General features: G+C 40.1%; 1 protein-coding gene across 11 annotated transcripts in view; it reads left to right on the top strand.

The window, feature by feature from the left end:
- SULF1 (sulfatase 1) overlaps positions 1–26,799 on the top strand; it is a 175,546-nt gene that overhangs the window by 82,028 nt on the left and 66,719 nt on the right. For all 11 annotated transcript variants that reach the window (XM_041769182.1, XM_041769176.1, XM_041769180.1 and 8 more), the window contains 3 exons: positions 11,272–11,344; positions 11,652–11,883; positions 24,596–24,835. In XM_041769182.1, the coding sequence (XP_041625116.1) occupies positions 11,712–11,883; positions 24,596–24,835 (412 nt within the window). In that variant the 5' untranslated portion in view covers positions 11,272–11,344; positions 11,652–11,711. The remainder of the gene's footprint in view (positions 1–11,271; positions 11,345–11,651; positions 11,884–24,595; positions 24,836–26,799) is intronic.

The following is a 26,799-nucleotide window of genomic DNA, read 5'->3' as shown; positions in this document are numbered from 1 at the left end:
TTAGGGTGTTGCTTTTTGCTAATTTCATAAACCAGATAATGATCATTTACATGTTTTCTCTGACATGCCTTTCAAGGATCTAGAGCTGTATGCAGAAGATCCTGAAGTGGAGGGACTGGAAACATAATCGAATCTAATCCTTTATGTTTTCACCCATGATTGAAAGTAAATACGGTTAACCCTTGAACAACTCAGGAGTTGGAGCCACCGACCTCCTGCACAGTCAAAAATCCGAGTATAACTTTTGGCTCTCCAAAAGTTTAACTACTAATAGCCTACTATTGACCAGAAGTCCTACAGATAACATAGTCAATGAACACATATGCTTTATGCTGTATGTATTATATATTGTATTCTTACAATCAAGCAGGCTAGAGAAAAGAAAATGTTATTAAGAAAATCATGAGGAAAAGGAAATACATTTACAGTACTGTATTTTTAAAAAATCTATGTATAAGTGGACCCATGCAGTTCACACCCCACATTGCTCAAGAGTCAACTATACAATTAGAAAATAGAAAAAACGATCAGGAAAAACAAACAAATCAAATCTCCAGAGATTCTCCAGGTCTGGAGGTGTTGGTAAACCATCCGCAGCCAGACTTACTCAGTAATTGTAAGAATCCAGTTGTACTAAACGACCACAGCCAATATTTTAAAATTGCCAAATGCTGTTCTCTGACACATCTTGATAATGTTTCACCATGGTGAGCCAAAAGAATGATATGCTAGAGATTCACAACTTTATAAAGAATTTTCTAAACAGTCCAAGCTCCTCGGTATGCATAGTTACAGATATTTGCTGTGCTTTGCCTATTTGTTCATCAGTGAAAACTGTTTTAGTTTCTCCTCCAATTTTAAAAAATTTTATTTTATTTACATTCAATTAATTAACATAGAACATATTATTAGTTTCAGAGGTAGAGGTCAGTAATTAATCAGTAGCATATAACAGCCAGTGCTCATTACATCACCTGCCCTCCTTAATGTCTGTCACCCAGTTACCCCATCCTCCAAACCCCCCTTTCCTCCAGCTTGTTTCCTATGGTTTGTCTCCCTCTCTGATTTCATCTTGTTTTATTTTTCTCTCCTTTTCTCTGTGCTCCTGTTTTGTTTCTTGATTTTCACATTCTCCTCCACTTTTACATACCAATTTTATATATAAATATAAGCTCCATTCAGATAACAGGGACCATTCTTTTTTTTTTTTCTTAATTAATAAGTAAACACCATCTACTTTTGTATGGAGAATATTTTTAGTGAGCTTACAAATATAATTGAAAATTGCTTTCTTTTTGAGGACTCAGATATGAAAATCAGCCCAACCCTGTTGCATTATAATCTCTAATATCACATCAGGTTTTAATAAGCCTCCTTTTTGCAGCACACATGTGCTTAAGACTTCATGGAAACCAAATCAGTAGAGAGAAGGGATTACTTTAGATTACTTTGAAATATGCATTGTTTGAAATGGCCTCTGGTGACCAGCTTTCATGAATGGCTGATTTTACTTGTGGGGCACATCATCTGGTTTAATTATATCAGCTCCTTTGTGTGACAAGTGCCGTTCTTGTGTGTGCTGAGAAATGAAGGTTTAAAACAAAGTAGAGTAGTTAGTGAGAAAATAAATTCTGGAGGTGGAACACCATTGGGTATTTATGATCTAGATGAAATTAAAGGGACTCGTCCAACTGTAAACATCTGTTTTTAAAGAACCTCCAGTGGAAGAAAGAAAGAAAAGAAAAAGAAAAAAAAGAAAAGAGAAAAGGAAAGGAAAGGACCTCCAGTGAAAATAACATAAATTCACCCCAAACATTCATAGACAGAAATCCTAATCTCAGCCATTTCTGGAAGATTGTCTTACAAATCTGACAAATAATAGTTTAAGGTGATCATATGACTCAAATTTTTCATTCGATAAATTCTTCAGCTTAAAATGTCATAAAATTTACTCTTTTGTAACAATAGAGCCAAACGTCAGTTTTTATCAGCTAAAATTTTTCTCAGCTTCTGCCCAGACAACAAACTAAGACAGAAGGCATATTTTAGGTTTCAAGTTTCTACAGGCCTTTGATGCGAGGAGCATCATTCCAATCAGTAAATGTTTGTGAATTTATGGTCCTAAAAATCTCCTACTGTACTCTTCACGTGCTAATCAATCTGAAGACACTGATAAATCTCTCTAGGTCCAGATAATGATTTGAGGATAGGTAGATGCATTTGATTAGACAAGAAAGCCATATATCTTTTTTTTTTTTTAGAATGTCATATATCTGAGGGATGTCAACAAGAATAGACAATTTGCATTCATCATATGCTTTAGGCACGCATTATGGCTAAGATTAATAAATTTATTTTCTTAGATCAACCCATTAGTTACTCAATGTGTCCTCATGTGATAGTATTTTCCATGATCTCAGGCCTGAATTTCACTTGAAACCTAAGTAGAGTTGCTCTTTTTACTTGATAAATACACAGCTGTGCTTCCCAGTTGTTTAGAGGTAAGTGTACAAGTAAAGGAGAGACAAGAATCTAACCCTAGTATAAGGGATTCAGGGACATATAAAACACATGTTGAAGATGATATTGGCGTTAAAAGACTTTGGAGTCACATCTTTAGCCAGTAATACTAAGAAATCTCAAAATAGTAGTTCCTAGTACAATTTGTGAAGGAGTATTTTTGAAATCTCAATACATGAACTAATCTGAATTTATAGATTTCTTGACAATGTCTGAGCACAGGAGTTGATTTAAATATGAACGTCTGATTTTTTTTAAAAGGTTCTCCTGTAAATAATACATTTGGGGATTACTCTCCATATTTGGCCCTAAGTCTTCAGGAACAAGCATTGTTTTGAAATGCATATTCATCTTTCACACTCTGTTTCCCAGATTCTCTTTCTTGGTCATCACTCCGTGTGAGGCCAGCAGGATCCCTCAGAAGGAACTTGTAACTCCACTCTGCTGTATTGAAAACCTTAGAAAATGTTAACAAGCATTATATTGGTGGGGAGCTTTATGGCATAGAAAGTGGGCCAGTGGAACTCTTTTGACTGGGGCTTAATTTATTTTGTAAAGTCAGGAGTTCCTCTTTCCTCACATAGATTATAACTACAGGAAAATATCTAGAAAAACGCTTTTGAAATGTAAATACAACCTCTAATTGGTTTTTTAAAAATATTTTCTTCAGGGGCACCTGGGTGGCTCAGTTGGTTCAGCATCTGCCTGAGATTCAGCTCAGGTCATGATCCCGGGGTCTTAGGATTGAGCTCCACATTGAGCTCCCTGCTCAGTGTGGGAGCTCCCTGCTCCCTCTCCCTTTATCCTTAACCCCCACTAATGGTCTCTCTCTCAAATAAATAAACAAAATATTTTTAAAAATATATTTTCTTCAACTTAAATGTATTACAAGAATTATGGAACTTTAAAATAAATTCATATTGTGATAGATTATGTACATAAAGGAAACAAACAAAAATGAAACATGCCCCCCCCAAAATCTATAAATCTGCTAAAAAGTACATTGTTAGTATCCAGGAATGGTTGAACTTTAAGCTACAAAGACGATGTTTCTTCATTACTTGAAATATGTGTCTGTGTGCGTCTAAGTATGTTTATACACATATCTTAAGTACGAGCATGTGTGTGCATGCACACACCTGTGTGTGTGTCTGGAGAGAGAAAACAAAATAAATACAGAAGGTGCTGATGAAATCTGTTGCTTGTGGCATAGACTGTAGTGTTCAGCAAACACTTCATCTGCTCCACCAAATTTTCACCCCTCTTGTGGCTGGGTGGAGCCATGTGACAATGACAGCCAATGAAATGTTAGGTATGCTCTGAGTCACTCCCAAGTTGGAGCCATGAAAAGCTCTCCTGCAAGATTCTCCAAGTTTTGTTTCTGCCTCTCCTGGTCCAAGGCAGCGGCAAGACAACAGTGCCCCTGTCAGCCTGTGTCCATGCATGACTGGGCAAAGCAAAGCTTCCTGCCACCACCCTGTGACTTGTAGTATGAGTGACAAATACACTTTTATTGTTTTAAGCCGTTGATAGTTGGAATTTGTTATCACAACAAACCACTTCTACTAATTAATGCAATACCTCAAGATACTTAAATATAAATACACTATAGGGGAGCCTGGGTGGCTCAGTCGGTTAAGCCTCCAACTCTTGGTTTCAGCTCAGTTCATGATCTTGGGGTCGTGGGATTGATCCCTGCATCAGTTTCTGCACTCAGTGCAGAGTCTGCTGGGAATTATCTCCCTCCCCCCTTGCTCTTTCTCTCTCAAATAAATAAAATCTTTTTAAAAATAAATAAATAAATGAGCCATAAATACATAACACTGAAGGCTAATTTAATAAAATTTCATGTAATAAGCCATATACTTTAAGACTTAGCTAAGATGTCTAAGACCACATTTGTAATTCTTTTTTTTTTTTTTTGATATTGCTGTCTTTCATGAGGCTCACTTGAACTGAAATTTCCAATGCTCCCTTTCCTTTTTTTTTTTTTTTTTTTTTGAGAACTCCAATAATCTCTTTGTTCTCACTGCCACCACTGAAACTAGTGACCATTATCAGACTCTTGAGACACTTCGCAGCATCTGGTTGAGAAATATCAGATCCTTTTGGCTCTTTTCATAATTTTTAGACTATTCTTCTCCTTTGTTTTGCTAATTCCTATTTAAAAGAAGCTGGACGAACCTTAGTCTTGGACTTTTTGCATTCTCTATAATGCCCTTGGTTTTAGTTTCTATCTTTGTGGGGCTGAGTCTCAAAAGTACATTTCTTGCTATAACCTCTCACTTCATGCTTATCACTGCTCCTTCTATCTATTCTCTTCCTCCCTGAGAAGACAGAGGGAAAATGTAGAAGACTTAAATTTTTTATCTCTATTTTTATAATGCAACAGACCATTGAAAAACATCTAATATAGATATGAATGAAATAAAAACAAAATCCGTTCCCCTCCCTCACCATACCCCAAGGACAACCAACGCTAACAATTTTGTGAATAGATGGCTATTCAAGGTTCCTTTCAATTTCAGGATTCACACATTGGTGGGAAAAAACAGTAGAAAGGGAGAAAGGGAAGGAAAGCAAATATTCTTGGAGGAGGATTTCATCATTTAGCCCAGTATTTCCCCAAAGGTGCTCCAGGTCAGAGATGCATGCTTTTCAGCTGTCATTGGCTGTTGGAAGAGATTTATTATTACAGAGGTATAAAAATGTTACTGCACCAGAAGGAGACTATGGTCTATCTCCTTTGCTTGGAGTTGCAATAAATTAGATCAGGAAATATGCTTTCTGGGGATTAACAGTAGATGAACTTTGCCAGCAATGAGGTTTTTGAAAAAAGAAATTAGCTCCTTCATGGTTTCACATATATTATAAAGAAGATAGCATGTCCTGAAGACTTCTCCTAGAGAAAAAAAAAATAATGAATGGGAAACTTGAAAGCCAAACCCACCCTTAGATTGTGAGTAAATTGATTTGCCGTGGGTAGAGGGGGCAGAATGCAGATACCAGCTTCTGGCTGGTATAATCCTATTTTACTTCACTCTTAGGATAAACTAAGTGTGTTCTGGCTAAATTCAGTTTTGAATAATTGCATAATGCTGGCCTAATCTCTCTTGCTGTTTGAATTGGATGTGCTGTCCCTTTTTTTTTCTGCCCTAACTATGGGGTGACATTGTTTCCTACTAGAGTAATTCTTTTACCCCATCCCTGAGAGGTCTATTTCTGTGCTAAGTGGGTTGTTCTGATCTTGTCCCTCACATACTTTAGATCTGTAAGCATTCATTTGTAAAATTCTGTATTATCCTCAGATTAAAACACAAACAAACAAAATACAGGGTGTCATCACTCATCAAAAACCTCTATGTATACTAGGCATTTAGAACTTAGGACAAAAAAAAAAAAAGAACTTAGGACAGTTTCAGGGTTTTAAGGGACAAAAAAACATGTATGTTTGTGACTAGGGCCAGATCTACAGACTTGGAGGTGAAAATCTGGGCTTAACTATGGTACCAGGTACATGCCAGGCCAGCAGTTCTCAAAACTTTGGGGCTCAGGATCCCTTTATAATAATAAAATTTATTGAAGACTCTCAAGAGCCATTGTTTCTATAGATTATAGCTACTGATAAATAGAACTAAGGTGGGCCGCTGGGTGGCTCAGTCGGTTAAGCATCTGACTTGGGCTCATGGTCTAGGGGTCCTGGAATTGAGTCCCTCAATGGGGAGTCAGCTTATCCTTCTGCCTATCTCCCTGCTCATTCTCTCTCTCTCTTGCAAATGAATAAATTTTAAAAAATGAAACTGGAGGATTTAAAAAATATTTTTAAATTCTTTCAAAAATAATAATAAATCTATTACATGTTAAATGATATATTTTGTGAAAAATAACTCTATTTTCCAAACAAAAAAAAATATTTGTAACTAAAGCAGCATTGTTTTACATTAAAAAAAAAAAAAGATTTTATTTATTTATTCATGAGAGACACACAGAGAGAGGCAGAGACACAGGCAGAGGGAGAAGCAGGCTCCATGCAGGGAGCCCAACGTGGGACTCAATCCTGGGACTCCAGAATCACACCCTGGAAGGGAGGTGGCACTAAACCACTGAGCCACCTGGACTCCCTCGTTTTACATTTTTATACATATTTATCTAAATAGAAGAGAGCTGGGTGCATGGAGCCTGCTTCTCCCTCCGCCTGTATCTCTGCCTCTCTCTCTCTCTCTGTGACTATCATAAATAAATAAAAAATTAAAAAAAAAAAATTTAAAAGGGATCCCTGGGTGGTGCAGCGGTTTGGCGCCTGCCTTTGGCCCAGGGCGCGATCCTGGAGACCCGGGATCGAATCCCACATCAGGCTCCCGGTGCATGGAGCCTGCTTCTCCCTCCGCCTGTATCTCTGCCTCTCTCTCTCTCTCTGTGACTATCATAAATAAATAAAAAATTTTAAAAAAAAATTAAAAATAAATAAATAAATAAATAAATAAATAAATAGAAGAGAGCTGGATTCTTATATCTACTTCTGCATTTAATCTGTTGAAATATATTGTTTTGGCTTAAATATAGTAATAAAATTCAGCCTCACATGGATAAGTGCTTGGAAAAGGAAAAGTATTTTAATGGCTTTTTCAGACACTTATAGGTCTCCTTTGATACTAAGCCAAAACTTGACAAGTGGTGACTTCTTAACGATTAGTTGTCCCAAGTAATCTGAAACCCCATCAATGAGCTTTCATATTCTGTTTCATTAAAATCCAATGAAATTTTCATATGGCACTTTGAAATTTTTTTTTGCTTATTTATGATTTTGTAGCATTTTATTTGGTCATTTAGGAAACATTGGTTCACTGAATTATGCAAATATACTAAATGTTGGCACATTTCATTTTTCAATATAAAAAAATAACATTTGTTAATATCAGCATCAATGTCATTGAAATGTTTTACACATTGGAAAGCTACCAAGTTCTTTGTATCTGGCAGATACAAGTTTTTCAAAATTCTGATTTTAGCTTGGATGCTAGATTTCTATCAGTGGCAACAAATACAACAAATATTGTCAGCTGTTTTCCTTGAAATGACAGTCTCATTTCATTTATTCCTTAATAAATGTCTGCCAAATACCCAAGTCGAAATAATTCTTCCAAGTAAGAATAGCATTCCTAGAGCAAAAAAAAAGTAGTGGCTAGTTATGCCTGCAATTTAGTCATACAAGTGCTGTTCCTGAACTATCTCAGACCTACAGAGACAACAAAATTTAATTAGTACAATTAGTCATTTTACTGTTTCATCTTGGATAAACTGGGTGTGTTTGTTTGTTTGTTTTTTTAAGTGTATGTGATGTTCTCTTTATCTGGACAAAAGCAGTTTTATCCACCAGTGCTCTTAGACCATCAGTGCAAATGTCAACCGAGTGAAAAAAGCAAATGTGTCACTATTCTTATCAAAATAGTGCTGACCTCTTAGCCTCTCCCCAAAAAGGATCTCAGGGACTCCCAAAAGTCCAGGGTTACACCCTGAGACCCACCACAGTGGACAAAGCAGGACCCTTTCAGTATGTTGCCAGTCACCTCCAATACCTCAGCACCAACTGCCCAGACAGGGGACCGTGGTGAAGCCAGACATCTACCTGCCTAGGCAACAATTTGGTTTTTAGTGTTGCTCCATGAGCAAATGTGAGCTAGACTTTCCGTCCAGTTGGCTTGAAGTCTTTCTGTTGTGTTTTTTCCCCTTTATATGTGACTTGAAACTTTTAATGTCACATTTATAGTTTGGCTTGACTGCCCTAAACAAAGCCCTAAAAAAACTTTCCACATCAACTGGCCATAGCTACAATTGGTGTTTTCATTTTAGAGCTTGAAGAAAAGGCAGCTTGTATGCTGGTCCTGATTCATGAATACAACACCGTTCCACGAGCTCACTTTGGGTGTGTGAGAAACTCCCCCCCCCCCCTCTTTTGCCATTTCTCTCATTTTCTGCTGTTTCTCAGGACAAATTGTTAGTCTCTAAGGACACTTGTCGTCCACCACAAAGTATCCAATTCAAACATTGCATCCTTGTCTCCTTTGTCAAGTTCTGCATTTGTCTGTCAATTTTTTTTTCTTCTTCTTCTTTACTTCTTTTCCTTCTGGAGCTGGAAGCCAGGCAGTGAGAGGATGACAGGTTTTAAAAAGTCATTTTTGAATGAGGAATTGTCTGTGTGCAGGTTTTTCAGAATGGTGGGTTTTGTGTTTTAGTGAAGGGAGATGGGGTGAAGATAGCACGCTCCTGCTGGTCAGACCTGCCTGAAAGTCCAGTTTTCTGCACCATTCAATTTCTCCATGTTTCCATATGCACCCCCTGAATCGATAATAAACTGTGGCAGAAAAAAAAAAATTCAGGCTTCTCTGCACCTTTAACTCTGTAAAGAAGGTCACTTTACAGGGGGAAAAACAATGCATCTCCTTGGCTGTCCCCTTTCTTCATTAGGAAACGCTTTTCAATGCAGTTCAATGTAGTTTATTCAAGGTACCATTATGGCTAATTTTCTTTTTCCTAAAGGAAGAGACAAAATAAATAAGATAAAGAAAAGAATAACCAGTAATGTTGATTGGGTTCCAGGGAATGTTATCAGCATCTTAATTGCGAAGAATTTTCAGTTTCGTGTGTGGGGCTGATTATTTAAACTCCGAGTGCTCCTGTTTGCACGACCCCAGGAGTCTGACTGTACTTTCCGGGTCACTGCTGTCAGCTGAGGCTGGCTTAGTACTAGAGCGGATGCAAGCAACTCCTGCTCACTCTCCCTTCACACACCCTTGCAGACTTTGAGAGGTGAGCAAACTCTTGCTACTTAAAGGACCGACCCATGTCGGCCTGTAACTGTTTAGCCTGCTGCTGCCCTGCTGGAGACAGCCATTGTGTGACTTCTTTCTTTCCTTCTCCTGTCTTTCTTGCTTCTATCAATTTTCTCACGATTTGAAACAAATGCACAGAAACCAAACAGTCAGTGCAGAACAATTGCTGGCTTTCAGTGTTCAGCATGCACAGCAATCACTGAAATAAGCCTGAGTTATTACAAAAAAAAAAACAAGCAAACAAACCCCCCACCAAACCTTGTGTATTGACTTTCTCAGAGCCACAGGATCAATCGGAGGTGGTTGGTTTGATGCTCTGCAGATAATGCAGTCAGGCTGCCTTCCTACAGCACTAGATTTTGGTTTAAAATCTATTTCTTATAGAGCGTGTCTCCCTTCCTCTCTCTCTCCCTCTCTCTCACTCTGTCTTTCTCTCAAAGTAATTACAGGCTGCAGAGTGAAAAGCATTAGAACTGTTTACAAAACAGCTCATAAAGTTTAAAATAATAGGGGTGTGTGTGTTTGTGTAAAACAAAATAATGTGTGTGGCTGGGGTAAACAGTCCACAGTCTTTCTTCTTTCTTCTCCCACTGCCCCCATGTCACCCTCCAGAATTTAAGGCATGGAAATGAGTGATGGAGTCCCTTTTCTTCTGCCATACAATTCTCACACTTAATTCGTTATGCTTATTTATCTGTTGCCAGTTTATTGTTGCAATTCAAAATACAGACCCTCAGGTGTGTGGGGACAGAGTGGCTGACAAAGCGGGCTGCTATCTAATTAATTTTAGGGCGGCCTAAATTCCCATGCAGACGTTCCCTCATGACATCCAAAAGAAAGATTTTTTTTTCTTTTTTTTTTTTAATGAGCCTCTTGCTTGCTATCACAAGTCCAAGAGAAACGCTTTCAGCAGGTTGGTGCTCTAAAGTGAAAGGGGCATTCTTCTAACCCTTTCAAAGGTCTCCTCTTGGGCAGATTTGCAAAGATTTTGCAGCCCTCCCCTCCAGATTTATTTATTTATTTATTTATGTATTTATTTATTTATTTATTTATTTAAATGTGGAAGGGTAGCCCGTAACCCCCAGCTTCAGAGCCAATCAATCATTTTGCTTTGCAGGTTTAGATGTGCTGCGGCAAAACCTCGGTGCTGGCGGCGCTGCGCCAGGTCCTGATAATAGTGAGGCTGGGCTGACAGTTGAAGGAGGGCTCTGTCCCCTTAGGCGCTGGCGCGCGGAGGACACGGGCCGGTCGGAGGGACAAGCCTCGCCCGGAGGAAGCGCCCCTTCCCCCTGGTGATTGATGAAGGACAGTTAGGAGCTTTTCGGGGGCTGGGAGAGGTTGCCCTCCCAGTCATTTACTATGAAGTCTTTGTCAGCAGAAAGAACTCTCCTGGGTAGTGAGTGACATAATGCAGATGACAAATGACAGCCTTGCATTTTCTTCTGCTTGATAAGTACTCAGTGTCTGTGCAGGTGAGTCAGCGCCCCCCCCTCCCCAGCACACCCCCTCGTGCCAGCCGCTCCCCGGTTGTAAGTACCCTGCAAACCCACTGTGGTCTCACAGGTGCCGCTGGCTCCCCCTGGTCAATCTCGAGTTTTCTGGGGGATGCTTAAAGTACTGTCAGAGTGTGAGCAGGGATGGCACCCGTGTCCCCACTTTAGGGAGCTCATTGAGAAATGAAGATATTTTTGGAGTCATTTTTAGCAGTTCTGAATATCGTTTTCTTCTGTTTCTCCCTTTTGGAGTACAGTGTGTGTGTGTGTGTGTGTGTGTGTGTGTGTGTAGATCTGAATACACACACACGTATTATATGCCATTTTAAGAGATGACTTGAGACCAAAATCTGTATCAAGATCCTTGACTGGAAAAAAAAAAAAGATCCTTGACTGACGTTTCCTCTGTATTTCTTCTCCCCCTCTAGGACCCCATCTGCAGATGTTCTGAACACCTCTGGGTACAGGAATTGATCATTCAACCAGGATACCTAATTCAAGGTATTAGCTCCTGTCGGGAGGCTTTTTACATTTGAGCTCTGTGTTGGAAATTATATTTTGGCAATGAATTTTGACATGGGAAAAGTTGGAATGAGAATAAAGGACATAAGTGAATTTGCAAAATAATCAAGTGCTTAAAATCCTCCCCAGCGCCCGTGAGGGTTTGCCACTTGTGACTCATGTGCAGCCCTCTCTCCAATAGCTCCTGTGCCAGCTCTCCCTTAGTTGTAGCCCTTTCTCTGCAACTGTGTTTGGGGTTTGGATTTCATTTTCCTCTCCCCCTCTCCTTTTCTCTCTGACCGCCCAGACCTGCAGAAACCAGGAGGCTGAGACGTCTTGTTGGTTTTGTGACCTTGGACCCAACACAATGAAGTATTCTTGCTGTGCTCTGGTTTTGGCTGTCCTGGCTACAGGACTGCTGGGGGGCCACTGTTCCACTGTCAGATCCCAGAGGTTCAGAGGACGGATACAGCAGGAACGAAAAAACATCCGACCCAACATTATTCTTGTGCTCACTGATGATCAGGACGTGGAGCTGGGTGAGACGCTGGATTTTTCACTTGTTAGTCTCTTTTGCTCGAATGATTCGCTGACCTTTCGCCTGATCAGTAACACCGAGGGAACATTTGGGGGTTTGGCTCTTAGCGAGAGGCTCTCAATCAGCAACCTGAGTTCATAAAATGAACTTGTATTGATTATCAGGCATTCGGGTCTTGTTTCATCATTACTTTTCTGGTCTTAGGTGTTTGAAACATCCTGGGGAGGGGCCTAGAATCATAGGAGGATGGAAGAAAAAGAGCAAGAGAAAATACTACAGAAGTCAAGGATTCGACTGTGCACCTGGGAAGCTCTTGCTCAAGAACTTTTTTTAAATATTTGGGCAAAATTGCTTCCAAGAGTATGAGGTTATGGCTGTAATTCTATGCCATGTATATGAACATAGATATTATTATTCTCTCTTAACAGTTATTATTATTAAAGGGAATGATATAGTCACAGCTTGTGGTAATTGTTAGATAATTGAAAGTTGCAGTATCCTACGTACCTTCTGGTGGTAATTCATTACTACCACCTTAGAGATGATGCTTTTCTGAAGAATTAGAAAAAATGGGCCAATTTCAGAACACTTGGAAAGCCTGCCAAATTCTGGTGGGTCCAGCTGAGCTTTTATCTGATTCAGTTGTTTATCTTCTCACTTTCTTTAATAGCCCAGCTCTGTGGTCTTGTCTGTAAGTCTAGGTATGACCTTCCATGGTACCTTAGGACAGATAAAAAGCTTGTCCTTAGAAATTGTCACCAGCACTCATTTTCATTCCTAGAACCAAATTCCTCACTCTCGGGAATCGCTGAGCTGGGCTTACCCATCACACTCAATCTGGTATCTTTTACACTTAGTGCTAGCAGAGCACGCTGGGCTTCCTTACAGAGCTCCCCTGGGTCTAGTTCTTAAGGAGAAAACCCTCCATGCTGGAAGTTGGTCTTCATGGAATGAGACTTGAATTTCCAGTTTGAAACTAAATCATGGAATCCCAACAGAGTTAACCCCCAGTTTAGCTGGAAGCAAACACACTAAAAACCAGCAGCAGGTAATGATTGTTGAAGTTGACCTGCAGAGTCTGCTGTCTCTCACTTCACTTTTTAAATAAGAGTATTGATTTTCAGGCAACATGCCCAAATGTAGTCTCGGAGGCATACGACTTAGTATGTATGTAGTTTACAGTTTAACTTTTCATTTAAATAGAGAGCAAGTAAAAATGAAGTGAACATGTTTGGATTCACCTGCTTTAACATCTCTTATATCCACCCCTTTCACTACTGCCATGATCTCCAGACCATTCTCTCACCTCCTAGTTTTTCCCTGATAGTCACCTGACCCACCTGTCTCCCATAGACTTGATTTATCTATTCTTCACTCCCTGACTAGAGTTATCATACAAGTATCTGATCAGGTCTCTTCTGCTTAAAACTCCCCATGGTTTCTCTTTGGCAAGAGGATTAAGAAACTCTCTTCTGTAGGCAAATGAGCTCTGGGCCATCTGGCCCCTGCCTATATCTATGGGACTATTCCCTTTTTTCCCACTTTTGCTCAGTGCTTCGTGGAAATTACTTACATATCCTTGAAGGTAAGGTGTCTGGTAGTTTCATCTCCTTCACCTATATTTCATGCCTTTGTACATCTTGTCTCCACTGTCTTTCCCCCTCTCTCCAGCCCTACCTATTCTTCATGACCCAGTTCAGTTGCCTTGCCCTTGGGGGTCTTTCTTCACCAAAACCATTCTCTCTTCCCAGCAAGGTGGATGGAACTTTCCTTTGTACCACCTTGGACATGCCTCCAGCATGGCCCTTAATCCATCATGTGCTTCCATACTGGCCTGAGAGTGAGGTAGTGTTTTGTTCATGTTGCGTTCCTGATACTGGGACCATGTTGGGAATATAGTAGGTGCTTAAAAAATTCCAAGTGGACCTACAGGGGCCTGACAAAGCTAACAAAAATATCAGAAGTGAATACAAGTATCTGTCATAATCTACCTCTTCAGTATAGAGTTCTTGCCCTTAAAATAAATTAAGGACTTATTTGACAAATTTATTTTTAACAGAATTCAAAACTTCACCCTTTAGTTTCACCCTATAGTTAGTTAATTCATCCAGTAAATATTTACTGAGCAGTCACTAAGTACTGGCTTCTGTTGGAAGCATGTGGGTACAATAGATACAACTATAATGGATACAACATAGACGGGTATGTATGTACTTCCTATTTAGTTGTCTCTACCTCCTTCCTTGATTTTCTAGCCAGATTCATGCTAAGTATTGGCTCATTTAATCTTCATGATAACTCTATGAAGTAGTTGCTCTTACTCTCTTCAATTACTGCATAAGTAAAATGAGACTAGAGAAGTCATGTAGGCTGTGATGAACTTACTAGTCCTAGGTTCACCATAGGAACCAGTTAGGACTAGGTCTCCACCGCTGACATTTAACCACGATGCTTTCCATCAGTCCTTCACCAAATATTTATTGAACCTCTCCTAAAAGCACACTGCACATGCATAGCAATGTTCTAGGTTCTAAGAGAGAGATAACAGAAGCATAAGATGGGTCTTATTATTTCATTGGCAAAACACAGTGATGAACCACAGTGAACCCATGAGGTAAAAGACTTTAGAAAATACCTCCTTTCTCTGCCCTAACAATTATGTTGTCTGTAGTGGACACTGTCTGCTGAAGACTTTTACCTTGTCTCCTCTAAGAGTCTCAATAATTCTTCTTGAGCCTAACTGCTCTAGACTTTAGTTGTTTTTTGTCCACTTATTTTTACCATCCTAGCCATTTTTAAGTGTGCAGGTCGGTAGTGTTCAGTACATTCACATTGTTATGCAATTATTGTCCAAAACTCTTCAGCTTACAAAGTTAAAATTCTATACCCATTAAACAATAACTCCCATACCCTGGTAACCACCATTCTACTGCCTCTGTGAATTTGACTGTTGTAGGTACGTCACATAAGTGAAATTATGCCACTTAAGATAAAGACAAAGTGATTTGTGTGTGTGTGTGTGTGTGTGTGTGTGACTGACTCATTTCACTTAGACTAATACCCTTCCTCAAGGCTCATCCATGTTATAGCCTGTATCTAAGTTTTCTTCCTTTTGAAGGCTGAATAATATTCATTGTATATATATATATATATATATATATATATATATACCACATTTTGTTTATCTATTTATCTATTAATAGAAGTTTGGGTTGCTCCCACTTTTTGACTCTTGTGAATAACGCTGCTATGACCATAAGTGTTTAAATACGTCCTCAAGACCCTGCTTTCAATGCTTTGAGTTAAATACCAAGAAATGGATTTGCTGGATCATTTGATAATTCTATTTTTAATTTTTTGAGGAACCGTCATTTTATTTTCCATAACAACTGCACCATTTTACATTCTTACCAACAGTGCACAAGGGTTCCAATTTCTCCACATCCTTGCCAACATGTGTTCTTTTCTGGCATTTTGTTTTTGTTTTTATAATACCCATCCTAGTGGATATGAGGTGGTATCTCATTGTGGTTTGATATGGTTGGATTTCGTCTTGTTTGTTTTTTGTTTTTTTACTTCCATGTAATTATGCTTGCCAAATGCATAAATAGACTAGGATAGCAAAACTATTTGCACCTGTAATACTGCAGGCAATTTTGGCTACTGTACCTCCAGAAAGATATAACAGACTTAGAAAAGGCTTAGAAGAACAATGACAAAAATTGTAATAGGATGCTTTTCTTTTGGGGGAAAGAATAAAACTATTCTACTTCTTTGTCTGGAAAGACAAAGACTGAGAAGGGCCATAATCAGAGTTTATTAATTTAAGCTCGGAAAGAAAGCTCTTACTCAGTAGGAATGGAGGCCACTCCCTTAACTTTGTCTGAGGACAAATAAAATAAACTAGTACTTTGTGAAGGGAGTAAGACACATAAGGAATTCATTAATAAAAGTGCTAGAACCTTGCATATTATCTTTTTCCAAAGAACATTCCTTCTCATTATTGCACTTGTTTTCATCCCACCCAAGTAGGGTGGATAGGACAAAGATCGTTATCCCAGGAGAAAAGTTAATCTGTAGAAAGATGAAATGACATAACCACTAGTCCTCTTCTGGATTTACTTGTTGCATAACTAAAAAGGTAGCTTAGGTTGTGTCTATACCTGTAAATAGTTCAGGTTTTTAGACTATATTAATAGGTGGAAGATTTACACTTTTTTTAAAGCTAGAAAAACACACAGACACTGGAGAAGAAGGAGCAGTAACCAAGAATATCAATGATATCCATATTTTGTCATAAAATTTGAAAACTACATCTGAAGCAATTATCATCAAATATTAAACTTTCTTAAAAGCTTAAATTTAAAAGCTTAACATTTAAAAATACGAAAGCTAGGACCGCCTTTGCTGCACCCCAAAGGTTTTGAACAGTTGTGTTTTCATTTTCATGTGTTGTCATGAATTTTGTTTTAATTCTTCTTTAATTTCCTGGTTGACCCATTCATTCTTTAGTTAAGGATGCTTTTTAGCCTCCATGTATTTAAGTTCTTTCCAAGTTCCTCTCGTGACAGTTCAAGTTTCAAAGCACTGTAGTCCGAAAACATGCAGGGAAGTATCCCCAATCTTTTGGTGCGAGTTGAGACCTAATCTGTGACCCAGTATGTGATCTATATAAATATAATGGAATACTCCTCAGCCATCAAAAACAATGAAATATTGCCATTTGCAACGATGTGGATGGAACTAGAGGGTATTATGCTAAGCGAAATTAGTCAGAGAAAGACCATTATCTATCATATGATCTCACTCATATATGGAATTTAAGAAACAAAACAGGATCATGGGATCCCTGGGTGGCGCAGCGGTTTGGCGCCTGCCTTTGGCCCAGGGCGCGATCCTGGAGACCCGGGATCGAATCCCACATCGGGCTCCCGGTGCATGGAGCCTGCTTTTCCCTCCGCCTGTGTCTCTGCCTCTCTCTCTCTCTGTGACTATCATAAATAAAAAAAACAAAAAAAAAAAAAAAAACAGGATCATAGGGGAAGGGAGGGAAAAATAAAACAAGACAAAATCAGAGAGAGAGAGACAAACCATAAGAGACTCTTAATCATAGGAAACAAACTGAGGGTTGCTGCAGGGGAGGGGGGCAGGAGGGTTAGGGTAACTGGGTGATGGGCATTAAATAGGGCACGTGATGTAATGAACACTGGGTGTTATATAAGACTGATGAATCACTGACCTCTACTTCTGAAATCAATAATACATTATATATTAATTAATTGAATTTAAATAAATTTTTAAAGTAAAAAAAAAAATCCAGTAAAAAAATAAACCTTTTGAAAGAGAAAAAAATAAAATTATTAAAGCTAGGAGACACATTATTCTAGTATTTTCCTGCACTTAAGGTATTTTATAAGCCAAAAAAGAACACAATCAAAAGTGTTTGCGGAACTCCCCAAACTTTCTGAGACTAGAGTCAAAGAAATTAGGTTCTAAATCTTTCCAAAAGGATCCCTTGGTGCCACTCTGAGGAACAAAATGTGGAGCTGATCTGACTCAATGTGGCATTTGTTAAATTCTTAAGAAATTGGGCTGGCCCATTGCTTCTTTCAGATCATGCATGGAATTAAGAAATACATAATACTTTGTTTCTTTAAATCACAGGTCACAACTGGGATCTATAGTACTGAGTCAGCCCACAGATGTGTTTTGCTTGACCAACATACTTTTTAAAAATTAAGACAACATTTTAAAAATCAGACGATTTCATGTTAAAAAAAAAATCCAGATTCTGACTTTTTTTTTGAAAATCTAGAACTATAAGACTTTGCATTCCTAGACCGCAGCCAGGTTGATGCTTATAGAAGAATCCAAGTGCCCCACTAGATGGAGCATGTCCTTGGGTCCTCATGGCCCCCACCACTCTCCATTGCACCCCAACATTTAGGCCAAGGAGCAGTTGCCATTTACCATCATGTCCCTACTGCTGTTTTTCTCATGTTCAGGAACAGCACTATATACCCACCTCTCTATCAAATGTGAAAAACAGAAAAGATGAAAGCTCCTTGATTTTTCTTTTTTTTTTTTCTTAAATATTTTATTTATTTATTCATGAGAGAGACAGAGAGAGGGACAGAGACATAGGCAGAGGGAGAAGCAGGCAGGCTCCCTGTGGGGAGCCTGATGTGGGACTTGACCCCCAGACCCCAGGAACATGCCCTGAGCCGAATGCAGACATTCAACCACTGAGCCACCCAAGCATCCCATTTGTCTCCACTTTTAATGGCCTGTTGTTCTTTAGGAGAAAAAAATGACTCTTGGTGTCCTGGAGACATTCTAGACAGGTTTATTATCTTCTTCTTGGTCTCTTCTCCAATCTTGCCTCTTCCGTTCGGCTTTCGCTGAAATGCCTGGGGTTTTTTCCCCTCCAATCCCGTTGTTTTGCTAGAAAAAAGGTATATTCTTTTATTTTGTTATTTTTTCTTTATGCTTTCAGAATTAAAATATTCAATTGATCAATAGAGCCATTTTTAATATTGGAAATATCATCATTTAAGTTTTCATACTTTAACAACCGTTGGTGGGAGAAGATAGCAATAAAATATAGATGTATTTAGTACAGGACATTTACGTATTTAAAGCATTAACCATAGCTTATCATAAAATGATGACATCTAGAAACAACCCTGTACAATTAATAAGAGTTATGCTTGCTTGTCTATTGCTCAAAGAGGCGTGTCTCTCTAGGAAACCAGATATATTTGAATCCCACATGCCTAAAGTTTCCTTAAGAGATGGCGATGGCAATATTTATGTGTTGGATTTCTGGCTTTGTGAGTTTTTCCAGACATGATAAACAGGCCTGGTGAAAACTTTTAATGTTTGGGGATACCTGGGTGGCTCCGTGGTCGAGTGCCTGCCTTCGGCTCAGGGCGTGATCCCAAGGTCCTGGGATCAAGTCCCGCATCGGGCTCCCTGCAGGGAGCCTGCTTCTCCCTCTGCCTATGTCTCTGCCTCTCTCTGTGTGTCTCTCATGAATAAATAAATAAAATCTTTAAGAAAAAAAAAAAAAGAAGAAAAACTTTAATGTTTGATAGTATAAAACATTGAATAATCAAATGCTAAGATACTTGAATCAAGAAAGGTAAAGTCTTGTAAAGTTTGACATGTAAATGAAGTAATTCAAATTCTCTGTGTCATTTTGGAAAAGTCATTCAGAGAAGTTGGACATCTTTCTCCCTGCTGACCTTTTTCACGCAGATGATGTGAGAATAAATGAGTTGGAGTGTGTAGAATGATTTAAATTCCTGGCCACGGTTCCATCCGGTCTTAGTAACCTATCCCATACTCCATCATCCAAAGTACTGTTCCCAGAACCTTGATTTTTAAAAAATATTCCCGTGAAATTGCAAACGTGGTGGGTCTTGCAGGGTTCCTGAAGAGTGCCACTTCTCTGCTCCCGGTCATTGCTGACCTAGCTGATCGCGGTTACAGTGCAGACGTCCCCAGTCCCCACCTGGAACTCTGGCGCTGCGACAGCTTTTCTTGGCAGACTTAGGACTCAGCTGTGGCCTGGGCCATCTCTGTGCTCCAGCCAGGCCCATCAGCAGTGCCTCCCCACCAGCTACTGGACCCAATTACAGTCACTTCATAGCATCCTTGTCAAGCTTCGACCTCCAAGGACAATTTTAAATGATAATGAAGTCAGGCTCCTTGCACAAGGGGAGGTAGGGAAATTGTATGTGGAGGGGGAGAGAACTGATGTTTTTAACTATCAGCCAGCATTAACATTTTAAGTCTTAAAACATAGAAATGATCACTGACCTCTGTCTCCTGAACAGACTATAAGAGAGTAGCATAGACTGGATGGTTGAGTGGCTTATAAGCACCAGCCATTTATTTCTCATGGTTCTGGAGGCTGGGAAGTCCAAGATCAAGGCGCCTGCAGAGTCAATGCCTGGTGCGAGCCTGCTTCCTGGCTTATAGATGGCTGTCTTCTTTTTTTTTTTTTAAGATTTTATTTATTTATTCATGAGAGAGAGAGAGAGAAGCAGAGACATAGGCAGAGGGAGAAGCAGGCTCCCTGCAGGGAGCCTGATGTGGGACTTGATCCCGGGACTCCAGGATCATGCCCTGTGCCAAAGGCAGGTGCTAAACCGCCAAGCCACCCAGGGAGCCTAGTGGGGTCTCTTATATAGGGACATTAGCCCATTCATGAGGGCCTCACCTTCATGATCTAATTCACCTCCCAAACGTCCTACCTCCTAATACCATCACTTGGGTCGTTAGGTTTCAACATACACATTTGGTGGGGGTTGGGGGGACACAAATACTCAGTCTCTGGCAACTTGTTTACTCTGATTCCTGCTTTTGGAATTCAGATGTAGATTATAGACAGCGGGATGAAAAAGGAGAAAATTAATGTGGTGGGTTGAGGTGAGCACAGAGTGATATCCCAGCCCCACTGACCACACGCCTTGCGTGAAGTGCTCTAATAGCATCGTGCCATTTGCTCCTCAACAACCCTGTGTTCTAGCTGGGGAACAATTCTTAGCTCCATTTTACAGTTGAGACATGGGACCAAAAGAGAGGAGGTGACTTGCTCAAGGTGATCTATACCAAAATCCAGATGTTTCCCAGAGTTCACGTTCAGGGCTCTTTCTCTTCTCGTTCTTACCCTCCTAAGCCCTGCCTTGTGAATCTTGTTATAGGAGTCTTCGGCCTTAAGCTTCTTATCATTCCTGTGAAATAATCATTCTAATAATTGAGAATCAGCACAGTTGGTGTTTTAGGCACCGAAGTCCTGAAACTCAGAGCGGTGAGCAGCTGCACCTTAAAACAAAACTGAGCTCTTCCACCAGTGAGGCAGGACATCATCCCATTCATCCATCTCAACAGCTGTAAGTGCAAAATGGTGAATTTCATTACAGAATAGCTTAGGGAAGAGTTTCCCAATGAAAAGCCAGTATTGCAATGTCAGTGGTGAGGGAGGCAGTACAAGGCCATGAAAAAAAAGAACTGTTTTGTGCTTTCCTTCCTCTTGCATATCAACTCAGCTCGAAGGGGTAGGGTCCCTATGCTCCATCATCTGCGGAGAACCCACCAAGATCAAGGGCGGCATCTCACGCCAGGGTGGCTGTCAGTGATGAAGACAGACACGTCTGCAGCCCCCTCAGCCCTCACTGGGTCTGAGCTACTGAGAATCACATCAGCCCTTGAAGAGAGGGTGGGCGGGAGGCAGGCATTTCTGTGAGTCAATGTCTCCTCTAAGAGGCTAGATGAAGTGAAATATCAGACTGTGGAAAGTAAGACATCTCTTGACTATGAGCAGACACCTTTTCTGTTTCTCAGTCTTGAAAATGTCAATGTCACAACCAGTACTCAGCTTTGATGGAGCTTAAGAGCATGGTCTATGGAGCAGATTGCCTGCATTTGCTTCCTGGCTTTGCTACCTAGGGTACGTGTGGCCCTCAGAATGTTATTTAGTCCATCTGACCCTCAGTTTTAGCATCTGTGATATTTATATGGGAATAATAGGTTAAAAGCATCTGCTATGAAGGTGTATCATCAGGATTAAATGAGTTGTGGGTGTGACACTCAGAAGAGAACTGGGCTGAGAGTAAGCAGGACATAGATGTATCTGATTCCTTTCTGCAGCATCTTACAGCCTCGGGAGTGGGCTGAGCTGCTTAGGGGCACCTGCTAAAGTCTCTCTCGGCTCTAGGCTTCCCAGCCTCTGTGTCCAACCTGGAATACTTCTCTTGAGTGTGAGTGTGGGCCATGGACAGGAAGCAGCAGGCTCACCAGGGAGCTTGTTAGAAGTGTAAATTCTCTGGTGCCTCCCCAAGTCTTCTTAATCAGCATCTCAGGGCGGGCTCAGAATTCTGATGTAACATGCTCTCCAAGGGATTTTTAAGTTGGAGGAACATTGTTTCAGAATCTTGTTTTTACTGAGAAACTTTCAGGAATCCTGATGGTGGGGCTGCAGGGGTCACCACGGTGACTCCGAGGACCAAGTGTCCTCATCAATCCCTTTGATTTGGGGACTGCTTAGAATTTGGATAGATTGTTTAGGACCTTGACATGATCAGCTTAGTTAATTGACAGAGTGGCATTTAGAAGGGGAGGGGAGCCCTTACTGATGCAAGTTCAGATTATGAACTGGGCTAAGGCTTAGGGCCAGTTTATAGATTATTTGACCTTAGATCAGATTTCCATCTACCATCCCATATTTGCAGTCCAGATGAGTCTGTAAACAGGAGATTGCAGGTAACTCAGGACCTTGGAGGATGGTTTCCAGTGCTGCTTAGTTATCAGCTAAGGCTCATAAAGCAAATTGACAGCCCATTCTTTGTAATAAAGAGTGTAGTAGGCGAAGTAGCGTTTGCTGGGTTTTCCCAATATTTGAGATACTACACAAAGGAAGCACTGCAGAGATGTAAAGAGGAGGGGGGAATAAGTGAATAGACGTGACCATTTAGCTCTCTCCCCACTACCATGTCTCTATCCATCTATTTATCTCCATCTCCAGGATATATCCCCTGTATGATCAATAAATATAAAACACATTTCTGAAATGGACTTCCTTGATCTTCTACAGGGCATATGGCTTTTTAGTTACTTCTTGAGCAACAGCAAAACCATTACTTTTCCAGTTTTCTTCCTGTGCTGAAAACATGAAGGCATTAGTCAACTCATTACCTTCGGATGCATTACAGCGTCTGTTGGATCTGCTTCTTAGAGGCTCCCTCTATTTTAGAGGCACAATCCAGTTCAAGTCCATATTGCCTCGTGGCCTGATGGCTTCAGCGACCTCTCGGCTGTAACCTTGATGAACCAGCCTATTTCCTCCTCAGTGCACGTACCTCCATCCCCCGTTGCCACAACAACAGCCCTCGAAGACTTTTTCCTTATCAAGTCATTCATGCCTTTGACAAAGAACCTATTCTGCCTTTATTTTGGCCATTCTATCAAATCCAAATATCTCTGCCCAGGCTTGAAGCCACTCTCTAACTCTACCTCTTACATTTCGGCAAGAGAATTCCTCAGTTTTTTTATTCTAGGAAATCAGTGTACTGTATTCATCCCTCTACTTCTCCCACATCCAGAGCACGCACATACCATCCTCTCCAACGTGAGCCACTAACACACTTCGCCCATCTTTTGTTTTCCTTCCTGCACCCCTTCCATTTGTCCTCATCTCTTGTTTCAGAACTCCTATCAAACACCCCGTTCAGTCCTCTCTAACCTTATTTGTACCACTACTGCTATCTCCACACTCTTATGTTGCTTTGCAAATATCTCCAAGTGATTTCTCTATGTAGGGTCTCGTCTAGATAGTTTACTGCTAAAGACCAAGGCAGCAGAGAATTTTCCATTTCTTTTGTTAATGCTACACTTGGGGGAGCAGCCCAGAGTGCTGAGGTTGATAGAATGTTCAGCATGAAGTGGGCACTCACTACACGTTATTCACCAATTACAAAAAGGTTGCTTGATCCCCCGAAGACAACCAGAGGAGTAAAAGCAGTTAGGAATCCTCCTAACTGAAGCCTATTTTAGGGAGCTCTAATGAGACCCAATTAGAAACCTTCCTCCTGCTTTCATATGTTTCATGTGAACAGGAAAAGCTAATACGTGAAAAAATCAGGCTAACTGTGGCTTTTTGGACCATTGCACGCTTCTCTTATGCTCTGAATGCTTGCCTGGTTTGCATTACGATTTCCTTCCTTGCTGGAAAACTGCATAGTCTTTCTCCCTTTCTTTGGAAGAAGTGGGACCTGTTGGAAATGTGAGGCTCCAGGATTCAAATGCAATGGGCTTGGCTGGAGTGCTCTGTAGTGCATTTCTTGACAAGTCCTGAAAAGACTATTGAATTCTAGCCTGTGCTTTTTTTTTTTTTTTCCTGCAGTATTTGGATGTGTTTCAGCTGCAGTGTTTGGCTGGATAGAGTAATCGAAGTAGTTTTTTTCTTCCTCAGCAATCTTATGTTACAATTTCATCCTTTGCAGTCAAAATGGAATATTTTACTCTATGCAAATACTTTTGAGAGCAATAGAATCATAGCTCTTTTCATAAGCGAACGATCTATCTTTTAATATTACACGTAAACAGGTGAAAATATAAACTGGCAGTGCTCTCCTGGTAGAAAAACTGGCAGGTATTTGGTGACTTTGCTAGAGGATACCAAGTTACAATGAAGTTTTTTTTTTTTTTTTAATTAAAGACAGGCATTTTGGAGGGACTTTTATTTAATAGGAAAGAAAATAGTTTTCCTCTTTAGTTTCATACAATTAAAACACTAGAGTCAGTAACCTCTGTAATGTCACAAGCATTGTGTGCATGTGGTGGGGTGGAGTTTTGATGCTCTGTGTAACAGGCTCTTGTTCCCTGGTAATCTTCAAAAGGCTGCTGGGCTTTGAATTTGCTCCATATCTAAAATTCTAGCTTTAATTATCAGATTAGCCTGCATTTTTTTCTTTGTGAGTAAGGAGAAGAGAGGCTGAAATGTGTTTATTATTCTGCAAAATGCTTGAGATGGTCGGATCCCAAATGTTTAATTTTGTTCTGGAAATGAGAGCTGTCAAATTATAGACTCCTTCAAGCCAACGGAGGGAAATTAATAAATCAAGGGAATAGAGTCACTGAGTGACACGGCATAAATGGGTGTTCGTGTTGTGCGCTCTGCTAAACAATGCTGGAATTGTGCCTTCCAGGGTCCCTGCAAGTCATGAACAAAACAAGAAAGATTATGGAGCATGGGGGGGCCACCTTCACCAACGCTTTTGTGACTACCCCCATGTGCTGCCCCTCCCGGTCCTCCATGCTCACCGGAAAGTATGTGCACAACCACAATGTCTACACCAACAATGAGAACTGCTCTTCCCCTTCATGGCAGGCGATGCACGAACCTCGGACTTTTGCTGTATATCTTAACAACACTGGCTACAGAACAGGTAAAGTTAGTGGACCTCCTTGCCCATGAACCTCTGGTGGTACTTCTTAGATACAGAAAAATGCCTCGTGTAATGAAGTACGTAAAGTTCCAGTAAATGGAAGTAGTGTAGGCCTTTCTCTTCTATTTCAGTACCCTTCTGATTCCATCCTTTTTTTACTCTGAAGAATGTACCAATAAGAGATCCCTTAGAAAAAAAGAGTGGTTCTCAGTGGGCACATTATGAAAGTGTTATATTCTTCAGAGCACCCAGTGATTGGAGGATCTGGAACAGAAGAGTTTTCACCCCATTTACCTGCTTACCTCTACCTCCCAAATCTCAAGGGATTTGGGCACGCTTTGAGGCTTGTCTTAGGTGTCGGTAAATTCCTGCTGATTGTTTTAGTGAGAAATCATTAAATGTTTTGAAACTGCTTAGCATCTACTCTAAGGTCTAGGACACAATAGATGATGAAAATAATTTTTTGAGTTAATAAACAACTGAATGAAGAAACCAATGAGCTGTACCTCATGATTCATTCATTTATTCATTATTAATTGATAGAATTTGGAGATTCTTTAGGTCAGGTTGTGGGATTTTTTAGGTTCCAGGTGTTCATGCCCATCTTCCTTTTTTTTTTTTTTTTTTAAGATCTTGTTTATTTATTCACAAGAGACACAGATAGAGATGCAAAGACATAGGCAGAGGGAGAAGCAGGCTCCATGCAGGGAGCCAGTTGTGGGACTTGATCCCGGGATTCCAGGATCATGCCCTGAACTGAAGGCAGATGCTCAACCACTGAGCCACCCAGGTGTCCCTCATGCCCATCTTCCAAGAAGGAAAGGCATCCCAATCCTACCCCTACTGTCATTGTTTAACCTACGTAGGGCAACAAGAGGCTTCTGGTTAACTGGTCTTTTTAAAATTGGAGACCTCTTTCAAGAAAAGTCATAAATGTCATACCAGTCTTTCTAAGAAAGAAGCAAGGCTCCTTCAGGTAAGCTTAGCCTCCAAAGCCTTTGGATAAAGGCCGAGAGAATTCTCAGCATGTCAATGCTCTCGTTGGATTTTCCAAACGTTTCTTCATGAAAGGCAACAAGGATGTTTATAGAAGGGCTGCGAAGCATATAGTTTTTTTCAGAGCGACCTAAACTTATAAGCATTAAAGATATCATCATTAAAACTCTTTGGAAATGATTTTCAGGTCTACAAATTTTCTATTCTGAAGATGGAAAAGTAAAGAGTTTCAGACAAATATATTCTCTTAAATACCTTTAAAAAATGAAATGAATCTTTCCCACTGGACTTGGAAAATATGAAGCCATTTGCTTCTTTGCAGAACATTCTGTGGGCATTTAATACTTGTTATTTATGGATAAAAATCTTGATTTTGACTATGATAACATGGTCATTCACAAACATCTAAAGATCTCCATTCAGAGAGGAAGCTCCTCCCATGACTCTCAAGGGTGTTTGCTTATGCTTTGGAAAGAAACTAGGTTACTCGGAGTGCCTTATCCTAAGTGTGTTTTCTCACATAAGTGATTTAAATTTATGGTACCTTTCATCTGCAAGCTCTAAGGCACTTTGCGAATCCATCAAATATCCCTGTAGAGTTCAGAGACAGCAAATGTACTTGGCTCTGTTTTATAACTAAGGTTGGGGATTTCAAATATTGTGTGACCAACTCAAGCAAAATCAGAAATGTTCCCCTAATGCTTAGTTCCTGATTTTAACCACCAAATTGTGTTTTGTTCATGAGAAGCATCATGTGAAATCAATGCCTTTCAACTCCCTGGCTCCCTGTAATTTAAAACGTAGTAGCAGATATAGGGCTTGAAGGGTCAGGACTCTCACCATCTCCAGAGTGATATGGACGATGTCTGTCATAAGAAATAGAGATGCAGGATGACACAGAGAGCCTGCCAGGACTTAGAGTGGTCAACTGGGTTTTGCTCATTTGATTCAGGGCAAATCAAGAAAAA

The sequence above is a fragment of the Vulpes lagopus genome, chromosome 9 (genome assembly GCF_018345385.1).
Source record: "Vulpes lagopus strain Blue_001 chromosome 9, ASM1834538v1, whole genome shotgun sequence".
Classification (NCBI taxonomy): Eukaryota; Metazoa; Chordata; class Mammalia; order Carnivora; family Canidae; genus Vulpes; species Vulpes lagopus.
This window is presented reverse-complemented; position numbering and strand designations above follow the sequence as displayed.